This window comes from Lolium perenne, chromosome 3, assembly GCF_019359855.2.
Source record: "Lolium perenne isolate Kyuss_39 chromosome 3, Kyuss_2.0, whole genome shotgun sequence".
NCBI lineage: Eukaryota > Viridiplantae > Streptophyta > Magnoliopsida > Poales > Poaceae > Lolium > Lolium perenne.
This window is the reverse complement of record NC_067246.2, coordinates 24,273,548-24,297,961: the sequence shown is the minus strand read 5'-3', so window position 1 is coordinate 24,297,961 and position 24,414 is coordinate 24,273,548. Positions and strand designations below refer to the sequence as shown.

The 24,414-nt window shown below is 45.1% G+C and overlaps 1 protein-coding gene across 1 annotated transcript; it reads right to left on the bottom strand.

Annotated features, from left to right (window-relative positions):
* Positions 1–11,838: 11,838 nt before the first annotated feature.
* On the bottom strand, positions 11,839–14,293 carry LOC127340957 (endonuclease 2). Its single transcript, XM_051366725.2, has 9 exons — positions 14,081–14,293; positions 13,798–13,972; positions 13,596–13,709; positions 13,430–13,485; positions 13,230–13,313; positions 13,052–13,144; positions 12,846–12,913; positions 12,179–12,252; positions 11,839–12,053 (listed from the first exon to the last, which is right to left on the bottom strand). The coding sequence occupies exons 1-9, from the start codon at positions 14,195–14,197 to the stop codon at positions 11,947–11,949; spliced, it is 888 nt and encodes a 295-aa protein (XP_051222685.1). The 5' UTR covers positions 14,198–14,293; the 3' UTR covers positions 11,839–11,946.
* Between the last annotated feature and the right edge of the window lie 10,121 nt (positions 14,294–24,414).

Below are 24,414 nucleotides of genomic sequence, written 5' to 3'. Positions count from 1 at the left end.
CTTTTTCAGTTTTACATTCTCTCCTTGCATCAGCAATTGCCCGACCAAGATCATCAGCAGGCTCATCTGGTGCCTCTTGATCTTCTGCTTCATTGTCTTCATTGTCTTCTGATGGAAAACAACCCCCCTTTGCAGTATCACCGTATTCAGGGAACATGGGATAGCTGTCATCATCCTCTTCTTCTTCATTGTCTTCCATCATAACCCCTCTTTCTCCGTGCTTTGTCCAACAATTGTACTGGGGCATGAAACCGGACCGCAGCAGGTGGCCGTGAATGGTACTCGAGGAAGAGTAATTTACGACATTCTTACAGTCAACACATGGACAATACATAAAGCCACCATGTTTGTTTGCCTCAGCCACGACGATAAAATTTCTCATGCCCGAAGTGAACTCGTCAAAGCGTCGGTCAATGTACATCCATTGCCGATTCATCTGCATGATATAATTAAGCTTATCAAAAACCATTAAAGAACATCATGATTAGTGAAACGATGTATATATATACACATGCATTTTATCAATGACAGATGAAAGGATAAAGTTGTTAACCTCGATGGAGAAGAAAAAAGACAGTTAAGTGTGGCTTGTTTTGTGTGAACTCAAGTGACAAAACCTTTTAGGCATTTCATCGAACACCTCTTGTGCATATGAAGAGGGCAAAGCAACATACACCCATCTTGTGCTAAGAAGTGGAAAATGGCTTAGTGTGGCTCACACTTGGGCAGGGACAAGGTATATGTAGGAAGATGGGCACTTGGTCCCGGTTGGTAAGGCAAATCGGGACCAAAGGGTTTCGAGGCCTGACACGGCCTGCCACACCCTGCTGCAGCCCATTTAGTCCAAATCGGGACCAAAGACCCCAAACGAACCGGGACTAGAGGGTGGGGTCACCCCGCGCCGAACGAACCGGGACCAATGCCCCCACTGGTCCTGGCTCGTTTTAAAACCGGGACTAATGCTCTCAGGGGTGCTGGACAAAAGGTATGTTTTCTACTAGTGAACGAGGAGAGAAGGGCGTCATGGTTGGCTCCAGGATACACTGCCTGCAACCCTAACAAACCGGCCCCCGTTAAGCAGGTCGGCGCCGCTGATAAATCCCCGCGGCAGAAGGGCATGGCGTAGATCTTGGAGGAAAAGGGCAGACTGGCATGAGTGCAGGTTGCAGGCAGCGGCGATGGCCAGGCCGGTGCGCCGGGGAGATCAGGGGCGCGTTTGGTAGGCTGTGAAGCCCTTTTTTGCATGGGTTGGAACGTGGAACGGGCCGTTTGGTTGCCTGCAGGCCGCCGCGTTGTTGCATCGCACGATTCTCAAAGCAGTGTTTTGCCTGCATCTGGAGGAACGCCCGAATCGGCAATTTCTCCAGGGTCAGGCCCGTTCTCGCGCCACTTTGGCTCCACTGATGCAACGGTTGCACGTGCTATTGCTTACCCTCACTCTCCCTTACACTACTCCACACACCCTCTCTCAAATCAACACAAACATAGTCCGAATTGAAATAAGCTGTACACGAAAAAGATGCGTGTCGATGATACGAACCAATTCCCATAATCGGTTTCGAGTTTCACCGGTTGTAAATCGTCAATTTTGTCTATGAAGTTTTAAGCGAATTTTGCCAAATTTGTCGCACACGCTCAACCGTTTGAAATTTCCTTTGAGGAGTAGGTTCACCTCACCATTCCGCATGACTTTCATGTTGACAGGTTTTTGTTTTGGTGTACATACACTGATAGATAAATGACTCACAAGTATACTGTAATATGTATCTATGTGTGAGTAAGGTTTGGACTACTTTTGCTCAACTTCTCGCTCGCCATCTTCATGGACGGCGACGTGGTGATGATAGGTGAGAAGTGAGAGGTGATAATCCATGGTGGTGGAGTCATGGTGGTGTTCGTCTTCGTGGTCGGCAATGTGCTGTGACCGACGTGACTGGCGGTGTCATGGTGATGTTCGTCTTCGTGGTCGGCGATGTGCCCATGTTTGTGACCGGCGTGACCGACGGTGTCCTGGTGGTGTTCGTCTTCGTGTTCGGCGACATGGTGATGCTTGTGACTGGCTTGACCGACGGTGTCATGGTGGTGTTCTTCTTCGTGGTCGGCGACGTGCCCATGCTTGTGACCGGCGTGACCGACGGTGTCATGGTGGTGTTCATCTTCGTGGTCGGCGACGTGCAAATGCTTGTGACCGGCGTGACCGGTGGTGTCCTGGTGGTGTTCGTCTTCGTGGTCGGCGACATGGTGATGCTTGTGACCGGCGTGACCGACGGTGTCATGGTGGTGTTCGTCTTCGTGGTCGGCGACGTGCCCATGCTTGTGACCGGCGTGACCGGCGGTGTCCTGGTGGTGTTCGTTTTCGTGGTCGGCAACATGGTGATGCTTGTGACCGGCGTGACCGATGGTATCATGGTGGTGTTCGTCTTCGTGGTCGGCGACGTGCCCATGCTTGTGACCGGCGTGACCGGCGGTGTCCTGGTGGTGTTCATCTTTGTGGTCAGCGACATGGTGATGCTTGTGACCAGCGTCACCAACGGTGTCATGGTGGTGTTCGTCTTTGTGGTCGGCGACGTGCCCATGCTTGTGACTGGCGTGACCGGCGGTGTCCTGGTGGTGTTCATCTGCGTGGTCGGCGACATGGTGATGCTTGTGACCGGCGTCACCGGCGGTGTCATGGTGGTGTTCGTCTTCATGGTCGACGATATGGTGATGCTTTTGACCGGCGGTGCCATCGCCGACGTGCCGAAGCTTGTGAACGGGGGTGCCATGGTGGTCTTGTGATAGGTGAGGTAAGGTCACCATGTTGCCATATAGGTGAGGCTAGGAAAACCATGTGACCAACCAATCAAAGTTTCACTTGGGTGCCACCTGATGCAACCCAGCCTATCATACGATGTGCGATTCGTGAATAGGAGCTGATACGTCTCCGACGTATCGATAATTTCTTATGTTCCATGCCACATTATTGATGTTATCTACATGTTTTATGCACACTTTATGTCATATTCGTGCATTTTCTGGAACTAACCTATTAACGAGATGCCACAGTGCCAGTTCCTGTTTTCTGCTGTTTTTGGTTCCAGAAAGGCTGTTCGGGCAATATTCTCGGAATTGGACGAAATCAACGCCAAACCTCCTATTTTTCCCGGAAGGCTCCAGAACACCGAAGAAGAGTCGGAGAGGGGCCAGGGGGCCACCACACCACATGGCGGCGCGGGCCAGACCCTGGCCGCGCCGGCCTAGGGTGTGGCGCCCCCAGGTGCCCCCCTGCGCCGCCTCTTCGCCTATAAAATCCCTTTCGACCTAAAAACGCAGGACCAATTGACGAAACTCCAGAAAGACTCCAGGGGCGCCGCCGCCATCGCGAAACTCCAATTCGGGGGACAGAACTCTGTTTCGGCACCCTGCCGGGACGGGGAATTGCCCCCGGAGCCATCTCCACCGCCGTCTTCACCGCCATCTTCACCGCCATCGCTGCCTCCATGATAAGGAGGGAGTAATCCACCCCCGAGGCTGAGGGCTCCGCTGTAGCTATGTGGTTCATCTCTCTCCCATGTACCTCAATACAATAATCTCATGAGCTGCTTTACATGATTGAGATTCATATGAGTTTTGTATCACTATTCATCTATGTGCTACTCTAGTGATGTTATTAAAGTAGTTTTATTCCTCCTGCACGGTGTAATGGTGACAGTGTGTGCATCCGTGTTAGTACTTGGTTTATGCTATGATCATGATCTCTTGTAGATTGCGAAGTTAACTATTGCTATGCTAGTATTGATGTGTATTATTCCTCCTACATATGCATGAAGGTGACAGTGTGCATGCTATGTTAGTACTTGGTTTAGTCGAATTGATCTATCTTACACTCTAAGGTTACTTAAATATGAACATTGAATTGTGGAGCTTGTTAACTCCGGTATTGAGGGTTCGTGTAATCCTACGCAATGTGTTCATCATCCAACAAGAGTGTAGAGTATGCATTTATCTATTCTGTTATGTGATCAATGTTGAGAGTGTCCACTAGTGAAAGTGTAATCCCTAGGCCTTGTTCCTAAATACTGCTATCGCTGCTTGTTTACTGTTTTACTGCGTTACTACTGCTGCAATACTACCACCATCAACTACACGCCAGCAAGCTATTTTCTGGCACCGTTGCTACTGCTCATATATATTCATACCACCTGTATTTCACTATCTCTTCGCCGAACTAGTGCACCTATTGGTGTGTTGGGGACACAAGAGACTTCTTGCTTTGTGGTTGCAGGGTTGCATGAGAGGGATATCTTTGACCTCTTCCTCCCTGAGTTCGATAAACCTTGGGTGATCCACTTAAGGGAAAACTTGCTGCTGTTCTACAAACCTCTGCTCTTGGAGGCCCAACACCGTCTCTACAGGAAAAGGAGGGGGAAGTAGACATCAAGCTATTTTCTGGCGCCGTTGCCGGGGAGGAAAGGTAAAAGGTACTCACACTCCGGACCTCGGCTACCAAGCTATTTTCCGCCGTTGTAAGTACTCGAAGCTATTTCCTTTAGATTCTGCAATTGCATCTTTTTGTTTCTTGTTTACACTAGTTAGGCATAATGGAAAACAACAAAAAAATTGGTGAGCTTTTTAATCTTTTTCCTGATTTAGAATTGTTTGATGCGAAAATTAAAAAACCTATGGAACCTTATTTGCATGCTAGTAGCGATGTTATTAGTATGAATGCAATTACTGCTAATACTATGGATAAGTCTAAGCTTGGGGAAGCTAGTTTATATAAAAATAATCTTTTTTGCTCCTCAGCTTTGGAAGAAATATTTTGCTCTGATAATGCTTTATCTCCCATATGCGATAACTCTAATGATGCTTCTGATATTTTAAATCCACCTGCTGAAAGTATTCCGTATAAAATACCTATGAAAATTATTGAACGTGTTATGGACAACCACTATAAAGGGGATGGAACTGTCCATCCTGGAGATCATTTACTGTTTTTGCATGAATTATGCGTGTTATTCAAGTGTGCAGGTATCTCTATGGATGAAGTGAAGAAGAAGCTATTCTCCGTTTCACTGTCTGGTAAAGCGGCGCATTGGTATAAATTGTTGGAGAATAGCCATTCTCTTAGTTGGGAGGAAATTGTACCTCTCTTTTATTCTAAATTTTATCCTCCTCATGAAGTGCATATTGATAGGAATTATATTTATAACTTTTATCCTCGTGATGGAGAGAGTATTTCTCAAGCGTGGGGGAGACTGAAGTCACTAATGCTCAAATGTCCCATTCATGAGCTCCCCCGTAATGTTATTGTTAATAATTTTTATGCGAGGCTTTCAGGACAACATAAGGACTATCTGGACGCGTGTTCGGAGGGATCTTTCACAAGCAAGGAGGTTGAAGCTAGGTGGGATCTTCTTGATCGGATTGAGGACAACGCTGAAGGATGGGAGAACAACAAAGGTAAAGAGTCAGGTATAAATTATGATTATGAATGCATTGAAACTTTTATGGATACCGATAAATTTCGAAATATGAGTGCTACTTATGGTCTTGACTCTCAAGTTGCTGCAAATCTTTATAAAGCCTTTGCTTCTCATTTTGAATTGCCTAAAAAGAATTTTGATAAGTATCATGAACCTTTTAAAGAGGCTTGCATGAAGAATGAAATTGTTGTTAATTATTGCAATAAGCATGCTCAAACTCCTAAGAATGCTATTTCTTATAAGCATGTTAATTTTTGTGGAATACATAGACCTTGTGGAATTAATGAAATCAAAGATGAATATTGTATCCATCATACTACTGAAAAAACTAGAAAGTGGCTTAGGGCTCTAGATGATCTTGGTAAAAAAGTTTGTGCCCTCTATCCTTTTATTTGTGAAGTTTGCCATGAAGTGGGTCATTTTAATTTTCAATGCTCCTCCAATGATAATTTGAACCCAATGAGTGCTGCAAATTTGTATTGTGATGGTAAAATTACTCTAATCAGCATGATGAACTTACTTTATTTTTGGGGTGTGAAGAACTGTCGAGAAAAATCTCTTTGTTACATATGAGTGATCTTGATATTGATGATGTCCTGCATGGGTGTTTTTCTTATTGCATTGATAATAGCCATACAAATACTTACATACAAAATATTTTAGAAGATGACACCTTGCCAAAATATGATAGGACCGCTGTGTGTTTTCAACTAATTAATGAAAAGGAGGGATCCTCCCAAGTTTCTTCTATTGTTTCTGAAAGTAAATCAGGTTATGCGGACAAGCCACCCTTCAAGCCTCTTCCTCCTAAAGAAGGAAACGAGGAGAAGGAAGAGAAGAAGAAGAAGAAGAAGAAGGGAACGAAGAAGAAGAAGAAGAAGAAGAAGAAGAAGAAGAAGGAGAATAAAAAGAAAGAGGTAACGGCGTATCCCCGCGTGAATGAGATAACGCTAAGTAACCGTAAGTATGTTGCTCCTAATGATTATTGTGATAATGAATCTAAATATGATGATCTTCCTATGTCCTTTACATACATTAGAGATCATGATTTGAATGAGCACACTACTTTTGATATTGCAAATCTCTGGGAAACTAATTCTGAAAATGATGATGATAATAATTGCCATAGTGTCAGTGCTATCCATGCTTCCTCCCATAATGATATAGAAAGCTCTAAGCTTGGGGAAGAGGTGTTTGAAAATCCTTTTGCTACTGATCATTATGTGTTTGATACATCTCCTTCTAATAACAACGATGGTATGGTCATAGATAAACCGACTGTGAAAGATAACTATTCTATTTCTTATGATGACACTGTGCCTCCGATCTTTGATGATTATTATAAAGAATGCTATGATATAGGTTATAACTACCCTCATGAAACTTGTCATAGTCATGATTGGATTACCAAAAACAATTCTTTTAATATGCAACTTGTTTACCATGTTCAAATTCTTGATAATAATCTTGCTCCAATTACTATTAATGAGAATAACTTTTCTTATGCCAAATTTAATGATACTTCTATGCATATGAACCATGATAAGAATATTTTAAGTGATGGGTATATTGTGGATTTCATCAATGATGCTACTGAAAGTTATTATGAGAGAGGGAAATATGGTTATATGCATCTTAATAATATTAAGTTTCCCCTCTTTATGTTGAGAATCTTGAAGTTACTCGTGTTTTATCCTCTTATGCTTGTCACTTTGTTCTTCATGAGTTCATTTGTGTACAAGATTCCTCTGCATAGGAAGCATGTTAGGCTTAAATTTGTTTCATACTTGCCTCTTGATGCTCTCTTTTGCTTCAAATACTATTTCTTGCGAGTGCATCATTAAAACTGCTGAGCCCATCTTAATGGCTATAAAGAAAAGAACTTCTTGGGAGATAACCCATGTGTTATTTTGCTACAGTACTTTGTTTTATATTTGTGCCTTGGAAGTTGTTTACTACTGTAGCAACATCTCCTTATCTTAGTTTTGTGTTTTGTTGTGCCAAGTCAAGCCTCTAATCGAAGGTTGATACTAGATTTGTATTTCTGCGCAGAAACAGATTTCTATCTGTCACGAATCTGGGCTGTTTTCTCTGTAGAAAAATCAGACAAATATGCCAATTTACGTGCGTGTTCCTCAGATATGTACGCAACTTTCATTAGTTTTGAGTTTTCTGATCTGAGCAACGGAAGTATTTATTAAAAATTCGTCTTTACGGACTGTTCTGTTTTGACAGATTCTGCCTTTTATTTCGCATTGCTTCTTTCGATGTGTTGGGTTGATTTCTTTGTTCCATTACCTTCCAGTAGCTTTGAGCAATGTCCAGAAGTGTTAAGAATGATTGTGTCACCTCTGAACATGTGAGTTTTTGATTATGTACTAACCCCTCTAATGAAGTTTATGAGAAGTTTGATGTGAAGGAAGTTTTCAAGGGTCAAGAGAGGAGGATGATATACTATGATCAAGAAGAGTGAAAGCTCTAAGCTTGGGGATGCCCCGGTGGTTCACCCCTGCATATATCAAGAAGACTCAAGCGTCTAAGCTTGGGGATGCCCAAGGCATCCCCTTCTTCATCGACAAATTATCAGGTTCCTTCTCTTGAAACTATATTTTTATTCGGTCACATCTTATGTACTTTACTTGGAGCGTCTGTATGTTTCTTGTTTTTGTTTTTTGTTTGAATAAATACTTGTGTGGGAGAGAGACACGCTCCGCTGGTTCGTATGAACACATGTGTTCTTAGCTTTACTTTTAATGTTCATGGCGAAGTTTCTCCTTCGTTAAATTGTTATATGGTTGGAATCGGAAAATGCTACATGTAGTAATTGGTATGATGTCTTGAATAACTTGATACTTGGCAATTGTTGTGCTCTTGTTTAAGCTCTTGCATCATATACTTTGCACCCATTAATGAAGAAATACATAGAGCATGCTAAAATTTGGTTTGCATATTTGGTCTCTCTAAGGTCTAGATAATTTCTAGTATTGAGTTTGAACAACAAGGAAGACGGTGTAGAGTCTTATAATGTTTACAATATGTCTATTATGTGAGTTTTGCTGCACCGGTTCATCCTTGTGTTTGTTTCAAATAACCTTGCTAGCCTAAACCTTGTATCGAGAGGGATTACTTCTCATGCATCCAAAATCCTTGAGCCAACCACTATGCCATTTGTGTCCACCATATCTACCTACTACATGGTATTTCTCCGCCATTCCAAAGTAAATTGCTTGAGTGCTACCTTTAAAATTCCATCATTCGCCTTTACAATATATAGCTCATGGGACAAATAGCTTAAAAACTATTGTGGTATTGAATATGTACTTATGCACTTTATCTCTTATTAAGTTGCTTGTTGTGCGATAACCATGTTCACTGGGGACGCCATCAACTATTCTTTGTTGAATATCATGTGAGTTGCTATGCATGTTCGTCTTGTCTGAAGTAAGGGAGATCTACCACCTTATGGTTAAGCATGCATATTGTTAGAGAAGAACATTGGGCCGCTAACTAAAGCCATGATCCATGGTGGAAGTTTCAGTTTTGGACATATATCCTCAATCTCATATGAGAATAATAATTGTTGCCACATGCTTATGCATTAAAGAGGAGTCCATTATCTGTTGTCTATGTTGTCCCGGTATGGATGTCTAAGTTGAGAATAATCAATAGCGAGAAATCCAATGCGAGCTTTCTCCTTAGACCTTTGTACAAAGTGCATAGAGGTACCCCATTGTGACACTTGGTTAAAACATGTGTATTGCAATGATCCGGTAGTCCAAGCTAATTAGGACAAGGTGCGGGCACTATTAGTATACTATGCATGAGGCTTGCAACTTGTAAGATATAATTTACATGATACATATGCTTTATTACTACCGTTGACAAAATTGTTTCTTGTTTTTTTTAAAATCAAAGCTCTAGCACAAATATAGCAATCGATGCTTTTCCTCTATGGAGGACCATTCTTTTACTTTTATGTTGAGTCAGTTCACCTATTTCTCTCCACCTCAAGAAGCAAACACTTGTGTGAACTGTGCATTGATTCCTACATACTTGCATATTGCACTTATTATATTACTCTATGTTGACAATATCCATGAGATATACATGTTATAAGTTAAAAGCAACCGCTGAAACTTAATCTTCCTTTGTGTTGCTTCAATGCCTTACTTTGAATTATTGCTTTATGAGTTAACTCTTATGCAAGACTTATTGATGCTTGTCTTGAAGTACTATTCATGAAAAGTCTTTGCTATATGATTCACTTGTTTACTCATGTCATATACATTGTTTTGATCGCTGCATTCACTACATATGCTTACAATAGTATGATCAAGTTTATGATGGCATGTCACTCCAGAAATTATCTTTGTTTATCGTTTACCTGCTCGGGACGAGCAGAAACTAAGCTTGGGGATGCTGATACGTCTCCGACGTATCGATAATTTCTTATGTTCCATGCCACATTATTGATGTTATCTACATGTTTTATGCACACTTTATGTCATATTCGTGCATTTTCTGGAACTAACCTATTAACGAGATGCCACAGTGCCAGTTCCTGTTTTCTGCTGTTTTTGGTTCTAGAAAGGCTGTTCGGGCAATATTCTCGGAATTGGACGAAATCAACGCCAAACCTCCTATTTTTCCCGGAAGGCTCCAGAACACCGAAGAAGAGTCGGAGAGGGGCCAGGGGGCCACTACACCACATGGCGGCGCGGCCGCTGCACTCGGCCGCGCCGGCCTAGGGTGTGGCGCCCTGTGTGCCCCCCTGCGCCGCCTCTTCGCCTATAAAATCCCTTTCGACCTAAAAACGCAGGACCAATTGACGAAACTCCAGAAAGACTCCAGGGGCGCCGCCGCCATCGCGAAACTCCAATTCGGGGGACAGAACTCTGTTTCGGCACCCTGCCGGGACGGGGAATTGCCCCCAGAGCCATCTCCACCGCCGTCTTCACCGCCATCTTCACCGCCATCGCTGCCTCCATGATAAGGAGGGAGTAATCCACCCCCGAGGCTGAGGATTCCGCTGTAGCTATGTGGTTCATCTCTCTCCCATGTACCTCAATACAATAATCTCATGAGCTGCTTTACATGATTGAGATTCATATGAGTTTTGTATCACTATTCATCTATGTGCTACTCTAGTGATGTTATTAAAGTAGTTTTATTCCTCCTGCACGGTGTAATGGTGACAGTGTGTGCATCCGTGTTAGTACTTGGTTTATGCTATGATCATGATCTCTTGTAGATTGCGAAGTTAACTATTGCTATGCTAGTATTGATGTGTATTATTCCTCCTACATATGCATGAAGGTGACAGTGTGCATGCTATGTTAGTACTTGGTTTAGTCGAATTGATCTATCTTACACTCTAAGGTTACTTAAATATGAACATTGAATTGTGGAGCTTGTTAACTCCGGCATTGAGGGTTCGTGTAATCCTACGCAATGTGTTCATCATCCAACAAGAGTGTAGAGTATGCATTTATCTATTCTGTTATGTGATCAATGTTGTGAGTGTCCACTAGTGAAAGTGTAATCCCTAGGCCTTGTTCCTAAATACTGCTATCGCTGCTTGTTTACTGTTTTACTGCGTTACTACTGCTGCAATACTACCACCATCAACTACACGCCAGCAAGCTATTTTCTGGCACCGTTGCTACTGCTCATATATATTCATACCACCTGTATTTCACTATCTCTTTGCCGAACTAGTGCACCTATTGGTGTGTTGGGGACACAAGAGACTTCTTGCTTTGTGGTTGCAGGGTTGCATGAGAGGGATATCTTTGACCTCTTCCTCCCTGAGTTCGATAAACCTTGGGTGATCCACTTAAGGGAAAACTTGCTGCTGTTCTACAAACCTCTGCTCTTGGAGGCCCAACACTATCTACAGGAAAAGGAGGGGGAAGTAGACATCAGGAGCTCGTTCGGAACGAGATGGGAATCCCATCTCGCTGACGCAGTGAGCAATGAATCACATGCAGCCTACCAAACTCCCCCCAGCTGGCGGACGTGGGGAGAGGAGGGTGAGAGGTGATTTGGAAACTGATACGGAATGGTTTGCAAAAAATCCGGTTGGAGATAGCTTCCTGTCAGGCGTGATTAATGGGTGTTCTTTTTTATCGTTGATTAATGGGTGTTTTAAACGGCGGAAGCTACGACTGAGAGCCGTGCGATCAAATAAAGATGTAAGTTGGTCGATACGTCCGATAATTTGTTTCCAATCGGGTTCTGATATGTAGTGTTTACCTAACATTTACCCTCCTTTAAGATTTCATGCAGCCTCTTTATTACGACAACATTAATTGATTTATTGTGCAACGGCTTATTGGGTAAATCGGCATATAGAAAGGGATGCATTCAGGCGTAATAATATCATGGGGCAACTTTATTACCATGAAAAATGAAGAATACAAAATCGCCCGCTATATAATGTGCCAAGTACAAATAATCACTAGGCAACCTTAAAAAAAGATCACTTGGCTTTCTGCCCAAATATTCTATTGAGAGTAGCGGCTAATCGGACGCCGCCTTGGGCCAGCCTCAAGTTGACAACTGGCAGCCTGCTATCAAAATAGTCATCTGCAGCAACAAATCATGGAATTAATTTAGTTAATTAAGTAATCAATTTTATACATTAAAGGCCTAATTATAAATTACATAGATAGACTAATAAATTATATAAATATATCGTGATTGATATATACCTGATAGAGTTGAATCTTCCGTCACATTCTTGTATGCCCAGTCACATGCTGCAGTGATGCCCTCGGACGCATATCTTGCGGTGGGAAGTGATTGGTCAAATCATTAATTGAGATATAATACAATAATAATTTGTAATAACATGATCAAATATTTTTATTTTTATTTTGATGTGCTTCTGATGAAATATTTATTGATTGCCGCTAATCTTACATAGGAGTAAAATATTTCTGGATACGATTTGAATCCAATAATACTGATCATTTTTGTTTGTTAGATTGTGTGTGAGATGGAAATAATAATTTGTAACAGAAGGAAATATTTACAGGCTGTTGGTAATTATACAGAAAATATTCGTGGATACCAATTAAATCGAATCAATGGCATTTTTAGTTACTACCTCCATACCGGTTTACAGGGCAATTACGCATTTTGAGAACGAAATTTGACTATAAATTTGGTCAAGAAAATATGAGATATATGCCATAAAAATTATACCATTGGATTCACATTCAAAACAAGTTTTCATAGTATAATTTTTATGATATATATCTTATATTTTGTTGACCAAATTAGTAGTCAAAAGTTTTTTTAAAAATACATAATAGCCCTTTAAACCGGTACGGAGGGAGTAGTTTTTTTGTGCGAGAACGAGCGTGTAGAACATACATATCAGGACACGCCGTCAGGTTCTTGCTGCACTCTTCCCACCCCTGCACTTTCCCTGACCACTCTCCCTGCGAGGAATTAGTCAGTGTCTGTCAGTTACCGTGTCAAAAATATTGAAGAGCAGATCCACGTGATGAGGCCGCTGAATCAGCTATATATAAATCATAATAAGAAACAAATCGTCAAAACAATTTTGCAATCCCCACCGTTATGTTCTTGTTCAGAGCGTCGACGAATTCGTCCGTTCCTTGATCATAGTAGTCCTTTTCTGCCGTCTCGATGATATTCACGTCCCAGACCTGACGAAGCATAACAATGGTCAGAAAGTAAAAGATTTCAGCACTGACATGCATTTTATCAGTCTGAACTATGAAATAGGATTACATGGTGCAGCACGGTCTTCCTCCTGTACCAGTGGACGTCGATGGTGTTGCCTCCTCTGTCAGAGCTGAATCCGACGTGCAGTGGCTGCAGTTGCGAATTTGCAGTACGCAAACAAATATGAGACAACAGCTAAACTTGCAAACTGGAAAAGAAACACTTGCAAAATTGACAGTCGTTGAAACAATTCGATCGTGACGTACCTGGTGGACGTCTCCTATGAAGTGCGAGAGGAACAGAAGTGCCTCCGTCAGGTTATCTTCAGTATTCGAGGACGATTTTATCATCAGTAAAGACTAAAGTCCCTGGCTAACTGTGCAAACAACGATAAATTGTGCTGAACTGTACTAGGATCGAACTGAACATTACATTGACCGGAAGAAGAAGATGATGATGGTGCGTAGGTGAGGAGCTGGGAGGTGTAGTTGTTGATGGCGCCGGCGACACAGCGGTCTTTCACACCCTCCTCGTCCTTGCAGTCCCCTGAACCCAAAACCCCCGTGAGAAACCGTGGCCATTTCACTCGCTACGCAGAGATCTAGTCTGAGTGGAAGTGCAGAGCGTGGCTTACTGTCGTAGTTGTAGGTGCAGAGGTTGTCTGGGGTGTCGATGAAGTGCAGCGGCGCGGACCAGTGGTACCTGAACCGGACCTTGTCGGCCCAGGAGCAGAGGCTGCTCAGGTTGCCGCTGGCGTCCGACGGCAGCAGGTCGTTCACGGCCTTCGTCGCCGCGTCGCTCAGCCGGCCCTGCACGCACACACCGCCATCATCATCAGCCGCTCAGTCGCATCTTCCTCGACAAGATTCAGAAACCAACGGGGAACGACGGAGGAATGGGCAAGCATGCGTGCGTACCTGCGCGATCTGGCAGATGATGAGGTGGCCGTCGACGCCCCAGCCGTGCGACGGCGCCGGGAGCGCGGCGACGACGACGGCGAGGAGTAGCAGGATCACCGCCGTGCGTTGCTCCATCGTGTTGTTCTGCAGATGGAGTCTGGGAGAATGGCGATGATCTCTGCTGCTCTTTTTATGCAGGAAAATTGGAAACGGCGATGCCGCGTTTAAGGAAAGGAGGAATCTCTTGAGCGACAGCGTACGCCGTAAAGTGTGCAATATCTTGAGAATTAATAGTGGCCATGTACGTACGTACGCCACCATGTTTTTCCTCCTTTGGAGACAGACGTTCAGAGCATCCCCACTCGTTGGCGCTCCCCACGCCTAAATCCGGCGAAATTTTCGTCCGGATTGGAGGAAGATTTGGCGTGGGGGGTAGTATATTTCCAGTCGTGTGCTCCCCAAGCGGCGTTTTTCGGGGAAAAATAGGACGGCTCGGGGAATCCGGACGAAAGAGGAGACACGTGGGCGTGGGCGTAGGGCTGGAATTCGAGCCGAGCCGAGCCAGCTCGGCTTGACTCGCTAAAGCTCGATCAACAATCGAGTTAGCTCGACTCGACTCGTTTAACAATCGAGTCCAGATTTGAAACTCAGCTCGACTCGCAAAGCTCGCGAGTAACTCACGAGTAGCTCGTTTAAAACAGTCAAATAGAACATGTAAAATGTACAGTGCATTTTCTCTGAATATTTGAGCATAAATGATGAACAAAGAGCATTAGTAATATGGTACCATAAAAATATAAACCACAACGATCAATATATCATCAGCATAATATTGCCAAGTTGAGAAACGCCAAATATACTTGCGCATTTTGGTGGGCCTGGGCCGAATTCATTTTTACCGAGCTAAACGAGCTACTCGCGAGTTCGATGAACTCGGCTCGTTTAGCTTGAACTCGTTTAACGACAAAATATAAAACTCGGCTTGGCTCGTTATACACCGAGTTCGAGTCGAGATGAGTCGAGTCACGAGTTACTCGTTTAGCTCGCGAGTTTCGAGTTTTAATTCCAGGCCTACGTGGGCGGTTGGTTTAGCTTCATCCGGAGTCCCCGAGCGCTCCCCGGGGGGCCGGGGATGGCATGGGGAGTCCGGACGAAAATAGGCTCAAATCCGGATCAAAACGAGGAACCGGGGGCCTGACTGGGCCGTTTTTCGCCGTCCGGATGAAAAAAAGTGGCCGTGGGGGGCTCTGTGGGGAGACGAGTGGAGATGCTCTCACACCTCGCCGGAAAAAAAATGCACGCAGATCATGTTCATACCGACGCGCGCGACGCCCGGATTGTCTCGTATCGGAGCATTGAAGTTCGTGAGCAGCACTGCAAGCTGGTCCTGCTGCTCATTCATGTCAACATTATGATTTTCTGTTTTTGATCTTTCCAGAGTCATACTACATTTTATTCAGAGAATCTCTTCATGGGAGATGATGGGGTCATAATTAGTTGCCAATTTGAATAGACTATTAAAAAAAGAATTAAAAAATATAACTTAAAATCCGACCAAAAATTAAGTTTGACTTAACATGCATCTTTATGTTTCAATTGGTGCCACAAGCAGGGCATCAGATGACCATCGTGCCACCTGGAAGGCGATACGGTGGTGCCATGTCCTCTAAAGGCACCACTTTCGCCTGGAAAGTAGCTTCAAAAGCGCTCGCAATATGGGATAACAACGTATATAGGTTTCTGATATACTCCCTTCGTACTCAAATAAGTGCACATCTAGTTTTCAAACTTTGTCTTTAAAAGAGTGTACTCACATCTTTCCAATGCACTTTAAAGTAGCTAAAATTTCTTCTCTCTCATCGCAAAAAAATCAAACCCAATGATATTAAACACATGTTTTCCTTATTTTCTACATGCACTTAGCTCATTGGAGCTGAAAGTATTAAAGAGAAGAGATGCATCTGCCCAATGTATTTTTTCACTCCACTTCATAATTATATTTATCTTGAAAAATCCGTATAAACATTTATTTGTAAACGGAGAGAGTATGTGTTTTTTTGATAGATATACAATACTCAAAGGGCGTTGCATGCTATATATTTATCAAGGAAACGGAAGATAGCACAAGTGACAAATAACAAGCCGCAGAACAACCAGTAACAAAGAAAATCATACTGAGCATCTTCTTCCTTTGATTGCTCTTAGACAACCAGATTTTGAAAAATACAGTGAACCTACAAGCATATATCCTCGCCATAAAAGACTTGGAGATCGCAATAGCCACTTTATTGGCGGAGCTACTGTTATATTGTGATTCAAATTAATAAGAATACTAACTTCTAGCAAATAAAATGAGGCCCGTCACCGAATAGACTTGGGCTGAAGCGGTCTAATGTTAGCCCACAACATGGCCAACAGGGATACCTGGGCCCTCCTGCGCACTACTAGGAAAAAGTCTATAGCCGCACGTGGTACCGCTGGCGCACCAAATAAGTGGTACGCCGATGGTATTTACCGCTGGCGCACCAAATATGTGGTGCGCCGGTGATACGAAGATACTGCTGGTGTACTTGAAATATATTGCGCCGGGGATAATTTTTTCTTAGACACACACCTATGCACTTCAATACAGCCGGCGCACCATACTTTTAGATGTTACCGCTGGCGCTCTAACAGAGAGATACGCGGTAGCACTTGGTGACCGACCCACTTTTTTCTGTCAATCTCTGTCCACTGCATTTTCTTCTCTTTCCTTATCCTCTCTTTCCTTCCTCTGAATGCACTCCAGCACGAGTGCCCCTCCAGCTACACCTGGGCATTTCTCGGGCCAGGCCCGAAAAAGCCTGAACGGAAATTCCCAGGCCCGAGCCCGACCCGGCCCGACCATCGGGCTTACAAATTAGGCCCGAACCCAGCCCGAACTGCCAAAAGCCTGGCCTGGCCCGACAAGCCCGGCCCGAACTAGGCTTAAACTGTGCTTTATGCAAGGCCGAACCCGGCCCGACCCGACGTTTGGGCTCGAAAATCAGGCCCGAACTCGGCCCGATGTGCAAGCCTGACCCGGCCCGGCCCGGGATTTTCGGGTCGGGCTGCCCATGCCCTCCAGCACACATACCAGACACGCAACTTTCCCCAAATCAAAGCGCGCAGACGGTCGCGGAGGTGGTGCATGGGCTAGCGACGACGACGGCCGCACGAAAGCTGCTCCGGCCGGCGAAGTACTCGCCTGGTCTATTTTCCGCGGCCGCAGCCCCGCCGCGCCCGCCGGCCACCGCCGCCCTCGACCTCCCTTCCACGGCCGCAGTCCCGCCTCACCCCTGCAGGCCGCTACGCCACTCCCGCACCTGCCGCCACCTCCGCCATCCGCCGCCCCTGCAGGCCGACGTGTTGTCGCCCCTGCAATCCGTCGCGCTGCTCTCACACCTGCCTCCACCTCCGCCAGGTTGATGAGGAGGACGCGCCTACCTCTATTTTCCGGGCCGCCACCTCCATGGATGCCATCTTCGTGGAGGCGCCAACTAAAGGGAGGCCGTCGACGCATCCCGCTCTGGATGGTAGCTGCCGGAGCCGATGGCTTCGACCGCGCATCTACGACGGCCACGGCGGCGAGCAGCGGCAAGGGCGACCACACGGAACTTCGGCCGGCGGTGGTGGAGGAAGAAGCTTGAGACTTGATTGCGTTTTTTTAGGTTGTTCTTTGTAAAAATTTCCTGCCAGTTTTTAATTCTTTTTACTACTTTGTACTGTGATTTGACCAAGCGCAGCCTGCGGCCACGCGTAGTGAGGCCGAGTGAGGCGGGCGCTTGACCCTTTTTTTAATTTCAGAAAAACGGATCGCTGGCGAACTTAACCTCGTGCGCCGGTAGTATGTCTATACACCGCTTGCGAGCTAACATGTGCGCCAACGGAAGATAGTTAGCATCGGCTTGTTCCTGCTGGCGGCGGGCGCTAGTGCGCCGTCATAGCTTATTTTGGTACGCCACCAATAGCTGTTTTCCTAGTAGTGGCGGGTCCCCCTCGCACACACACACACCCAGGTACGGATCGTCATCATCGCCTATTTCTACCTCTTGTAAGCTGTCGGCAAGAAAAAGATAACCATGGTGTTTATAAACACTCCTCAATTTGGATAGTTGGTGCTAGTGGTTTTTACCTCTTTTTGTTGTATAGGATTTTCCATTTTTAAATATCGTGTTTCATGCATGTGTTCTTTTACGTTCTTCCTTATTTGGTTGTCGCGTTTATGCCAGCTATGTAGAGGCCAAACCAGGCTACATCCCACCCAAGTTTTTGGCAAAAAAAAATAATACTAAGTAATACGATCTCAAACGTATCTATAATTTTTGATGCTCCATGCTTGTTCTACACCAATTTACATATGTTTTGTTTACATTTTGTTTCACTTTTATACATTTTTCGCAACTAACCTATAGACAAGATGCCACAGTGTCAGTTCCTTGTTTTCTGTTGTTTTTGTATTTCAGAAAAATTGTACAGGAAATATTCTCGGAATTGGACGAAATAAAAGGGAAAGTTCCTATTTTACCAAAACGAAGACGGAGTCCAGAGGAGAGACGGAGGGGCGCCAGGAGGTGGCTATGCCAGCCCTAGGCGTGGCCCCCTAGCCGCGCCTAGGGGTGGTGTGGGGCCCCTAGCCACCCCACCGACCTCGCCCTTCCGCCTATTTATTGACGATCTCGGAAAAACCAAAACACCTGAGCCTCCATCCACGAAAAGTTTCGTCGCGGCCACCATCACCGAGCCTAGCACGGGAGGGTTTTGAAGCTCTTCCTGGCACCCTGTCGGAGAGGGAGATCATCACCGGAGAGCTCTACATCGCCATGCCCGCCTCTGAAGTGACGTGTGAGTAGTTCATCCCTGGACTAAGGGTCAATAGCAGTAGCTAGATGGTTGTCTTCTTCAATTTGTGCCTCATGTTTAGATCTTGTGAGCTGCCTATCATGATCAAGATCGTCCTTATGTAATGCTACATGTTGTGTTTGCTGGGATTCGATGAATATTAAATACTATGTTGAGATCGATTATATACTTGTCATATGTTATTGTGATCTTGCAAGCTCTTCGTTGCTAGTAGATTCTCTGGTCAAGTATGTACTTGTGACTACAAGAGGGAGTATTTATGCTCGATAGTGAGTTCATGCATCTAGTAATCTGGAAGAATGACAATAACTTTTAAGGTTGTAGATGTGTTGTTGCTACTAGGGAGAAAATAAAAATGCTTTTTCTAAGGATAATTCTATTGTTTACTTTACACACATTCCTTAATACGATAATCTGTTGCTTGCAACTTAATACTGAAAGGGGTATGGATATGCTAACCGGAAGGTGGATTATTAGTCATAGATGCAGTTGGATTATGGTCTATGTATAATGATGTAATGCCCAAATGAATCTCATAGTAATCATCTTGTCATGTATGATCTTTATTCTATCAATTGCCCAACCGTAATTTGTTCACCCAACATCCTATTTATCTTCATGGAGAGACACCTCTAGTGAACTGTGGACCCGGTCCTTTCTTTTACACTGATGAAATCATCATGTTCTGTTTACTTACCGCAAGCACTATTCTCTTTAATTCCACTGCAAACAAACATCTCTTTCCACACTATACTATTAATTATTTGTTATCAGCAAAATCAGTGAGATTGACAACCTCACTGTGAGTTGGAGCAAAGTATTGTGGTATTGTTGTGTGCAGGTTCCACACGTTGTTGCTGACGCCGGTAGTGTGCCCTGCCACAAGTCAGCCAGCAATACCTTCAGAAGTCACTCCTTTCTCCTACTGGTCGATTAAAACTTGGTTTCTAACTAAGGGAAAACTTGTTTTTGTGCTCCTCGCACCGTCCTCTATGTGTTTCCCAACCTCTTTTATCAAGCACCATCGAGATTTTTGGGCACCGTTGTCGGGGAGAAAGAGGATTTTGATACGTCCAAAACGTATCTACTTTCCCGAACACTTTTGCTATTGTTTTGCCTCTAATTTGTGTATTTTGGATGCAACTAACACGGACTAACGCTGTTTTCAGCAGAACTGTTCTGGTGTCTCGTTTTTGTGCAGAAATCCAACTTTCAGGAAAATCCTCGGAATTTATGCAGAAGGTCCTATTTTCCCAGAACATTGGCGGAGCCAGAAGGGCAAGCCAGGTGGGGGCTCGAGGGCCCCACACACTAGGCCAGCGCGGCCCAGGAGGGGCCCGCGCGGCCCTAGTGTGTGGCGGCCTCGGTCGGCCCCCGACGCTCTCCTTCGGACTACTTATTGCCTTCGACCTAAAAACGCACGGGGAGAGGCAGAAGTCGCCAGAAACCCTCCAGAACGCCGCCACATCGCGAAACTCCGTCTCAGGAGCCAGAAGTCTCCGTTCTGGCACTCCGCCGGGACGGGGAATTGGAGGAGATCATCGCCATCATCACCACCGACGCCTCCCCATCAACCAGCCATGTTTCCCCCATCCATGTGTGAGTAATTGCCCCGCTGTAGGCCGAAGGGGATGGTAGGGATTGGATGAGATTGGTCATGTAATAGCATAAGATTGTTAGGGCATAGTGCCTAGTGTCCGTAATTGGTACTTAGATGATATTGGTGCAACTTGTTATGATTAATGCTTGTCACTAGGGCCCGAGTGCCATGATCTTAGATCTGAACATGTTATTGTTTCATCATGATATTCATTATTTTATGATCTTACCTGCAAGTTGTATACACATGTCGCTGTCCGGAACCAATGGCCCCGAAGTGACAAGAATCGGGACAACCGGAGGGGATGGTAGTGATGTGAGGATCACATGTGTTCATGGAGTGTTAATGCTTTTCTCCGGTACTCTATTAAAAGGAGTACCTTAATATCCAGTAGATTCCCTTGAGGCCCGGCTGCCACCGGCTGGTAGGACAAAAGATGTTGTGCAAGTTTCTCATTGCGAGCACGTACGACTATATATGGAACACATGCCTATTGATTGCTTTGTACTTGGACACCGTTTTATTATTATCTGCAAATGCCCTGCTATGATTGTTACATGAGTTTCTCTCATCCATGCAACGCCCGTTATCCGTCCCCGTGCCTACAGTATTTTAATCCTGCTGTTTACTATAATTACTACTGCTGTCTCTGTTACTCTGCTGCTGTTATTTCACTACTGCTACTGCTATAAAACTGTTACTACTGATAAACTCTTGCGAGCAAGTCTGTTTCCAGGTGACATAGGCATCCCAAATGGGACTGCCGAAGATAGTACCCGGGGTTTACTGAAAGCCCATTACCCGAAGAATAAGAAGATTCGGAAGCCCAAGATATTATTAAGGAAAACTAGAGTTGTAATAGAAAGTCTTATTTGTAATCTTACGGGATGAGTTAGAAACCTTCCCGGACTTTGTAACTTGTACAGCACGAATCCCTCGGCTCCGCCTCCTATATAAGGGGGAGTCGAGGGACGCAGAGATCATCGAATCATTGTTTACAAACCCTAGTTTTCATAATCGTCGAGTACTTTTCGGCTGAAACCTTCGAGATCTACTTGCCCTCTACTTCCAACTAAACCCTAGCCTACAATCCATAGGCATTGACAAGTTGATACCTTGTCAATTGGCGCCGTCTGTGGGGACTAGAGGCGTAAGGATCTGATCTCGATGGCACGTTCAAGATCTTCGACATCATCAACCGCAAGCAACGCAATGGATCGAGGTAAACAGATCGCTGCTGGTTCTGTCGATTTTGTTCCTCACCCACCCTCCCGTTTGGGTGCATATGCGTATCTGGCGGAGCCTATGGAGATGACGTTCGGAAGGTTTCACTTTCGCGTCGAGAAAGAAGGATCGTATCGTGTCGAAATTCCGATTTCGTCGGGATCATCGGCGGTCGATTCCGATTTTTCAAGCTATACATCATCAACCAAATCAGGAGAAGAAGAAATTTCGTCGTCACGCTACATCAGCATCAGGGCAAGAGAGAAACTCGCCAAGATCTTCAGCGACATGTCGTTTGAGTCATCTGCGGACTCATATATAAGCGATGGCTCAAGCAAAGGTTTACGCTACGACTTCATCGACAAATCTACTATAGTGGGCAAGGTCTTCACCAATCTCAACGATGGTGTCACCAAACCCAACATAGATCTGAATACAAAATATCATCAGATTTATGTCATTGGAGAGTCAAGCAATGACCAAGAGGAAACATCCGAGGCTTTCGACGATCTGGGAAATCCATACGTCGATCCCTCCGATCTGCGACGAGGTTTGGGCAATAAATACGTCGGGCCACAGCCGCGACACAGAGTTCGACTCCCGCAAGCAGCATGGGATAGAGCCGCGAGAGCTATGGACGGCTCAGAACCAATGGCCACCACAGCCACGCCAGAGGAATTACAAGCATATCAATATAGGCTCGCACGATCTGCAAGAGAATTGGAAAAACAGGCAGCTGAGTTAAATAGAAGAAAGGAGGCAGCTTCTGCATCCAGCAGGAGAAGGGCAGAGTTGAGTCGACAATCTAGAACTTCGGGTGATAGCCACAGGGAAGCTCGGAACAGAGCAAGATCAAGGTTACAACACATACCCGAAGCAGAAAGAGAGCACCTGGTCCAAAACCTCGACATGTCCTTTATGTCGATAGATACAAGAGGAAACATCACCCCTAAGACACCAGAGGCTGGGTATATGGCGACACATGCTTTTATCCTCGCATCTAAACCACCTCCAGGAGATCCAAGGGAAACACTTTACAACATGGCGATAGCAGGAGTTGGTGCCATGGGGACGGCGTTTGTATCAACACCTCCCGAAGGAACAACAAGACAAAATAGTCCACGACCTGCGGCAGCAGCAGCAGCTCCTGAAGGACCAAGTGGAGCAAGAGATACGGCAGCACAAGCAAGGGTCGACAGAGCGCGACAAAGCAGAAGAGAACATCGACAGTCCCCAGAGTTAAACGATGAGGATATGTGCGGTTTGCCGTGCTTCACGAGGAGAGTGCGAAAAACTCGAGTACCTTCGGGATTCAAGTTGCCTGATAATTTCAAAAAATTCGACGGCCTTCAAGATCCAGAAGATTGGCTAGTTGATTATCTCGAGACGGTGAAACTCACAGGAGGAACCAGAGCAACAGCTATGCAAAGCACCCAGGTGCATTTGAGTGGAGCCGCACGGTCTTGGATAAAGAAACTCCCTCCAGGATCTATCGACAGTTGGGAAAGCTTCGAGGACGTGTTCGTCAAGAACTTCAGGTCCACGTGCAAAAAACCTGCGTCGTTAGAGGAGTTGAGAGCATGTCGACAAAAGCCAGACGAGCCAATGAGAAAATATATCCAAAGGTGGAACATCATCAAAAACTCGGCAGAAAATATATCTGACGAAAGATCGATAGATGCGTTTGTCGCAGGAATCAGGCGTGGAGATTTTGTCGAGGACTTGGGAAGGACCAACCCAAAGACAGTATCCGCGTTAATGGAAATAGCAAACAGATGGGCAGATGGAGAAGATGCTGTCCACAACAAACGGCACAGGTCGCCAGAGGAGGACCGTGGTCGAAATTATCAACCAAGGCGACGATTTCCTCGGCAGTACCCGAACTATGATGCTCCAGGATAGATTTCGGCAGGTTTTCGGGCAAACACACGAGGAAACAACAGAGATGATTATCAAAGAAGCAATGAGCAGCGAGGCGATAATAGAGACGATTCTCGAAACAACAGGCAAAATAGCGGGCCTAGGTTCCCGAGGCCTTTCGTGTCTCCTGAAGAGATGATGAATGGGCCGTGTCAGATGCACTTTTTCCTCGACAAGAACGGAAAAAGACAAATAGACATCTGCAGAAAGATTGTCGCAATTTCCAGGCAATGTTAAGGTGGGCAGAACACGCTAACGCTCGGGCAGCACAGAGAAATCCTCGAGAACCCAGGAGCGAGATTCACTTGCCACCTCCTCCCGCGATTACAGAAGATAATCGACATCAGCTCAGAATAGCGGCAGCACCTCCACCACCACCTTACGTTGATCCTAACTCTAATGGAGCGGTGTCGATGATTCAGAAGGGAAGGCCATCCAATAGAGCTCAGAAAGTAATCTCACGACAGGTGTTCATGGCAGAAAAAATGCCTCCACCAACGGTCGAGTATCTTAATTGGTCAGGGCAAGATATTGGCTTCACCATAGCAGATCATCCGCAGCAAGTTCCTCGACCAGGGCAGTCAGCACTTATCTTACCAGCAGTTATTGCGGGATTTGATGTCTCTCGAGTGTTCATAGATGGCGGCAGCAGCTTAAACCTTATGTATGCAGATACATTGAGGGAAATGAACATATCCCTAGCAAACTTGAAGCCAACAGACACGAG

Excerpts from the sequence above, each read along its gene's own strand:
- LOC127340957 (XM_051366725.2), bottom strand. The coding sequence starts at position 14,197 with ATGGAGCAACGCACGGCGGTGATCCTGCTACTCCTCGCCGTCGTCGTC. Across the intron at positions 13,145-13,229 it reads GGAAGACCGTGCTGCACCAT|GTCTGGGACGTGAATATCAT; the intron begins GTAATCCTATTT and ends ATGCTTCGTCAG. Across the intron at positions 12,914-13,051 it reads CTCTGAACAAGAACATAACG|GGAGAGTGGTCAGGGAAAGT; the intron begins GTGGGGATTGCA and ends AATTCCTCGCAG.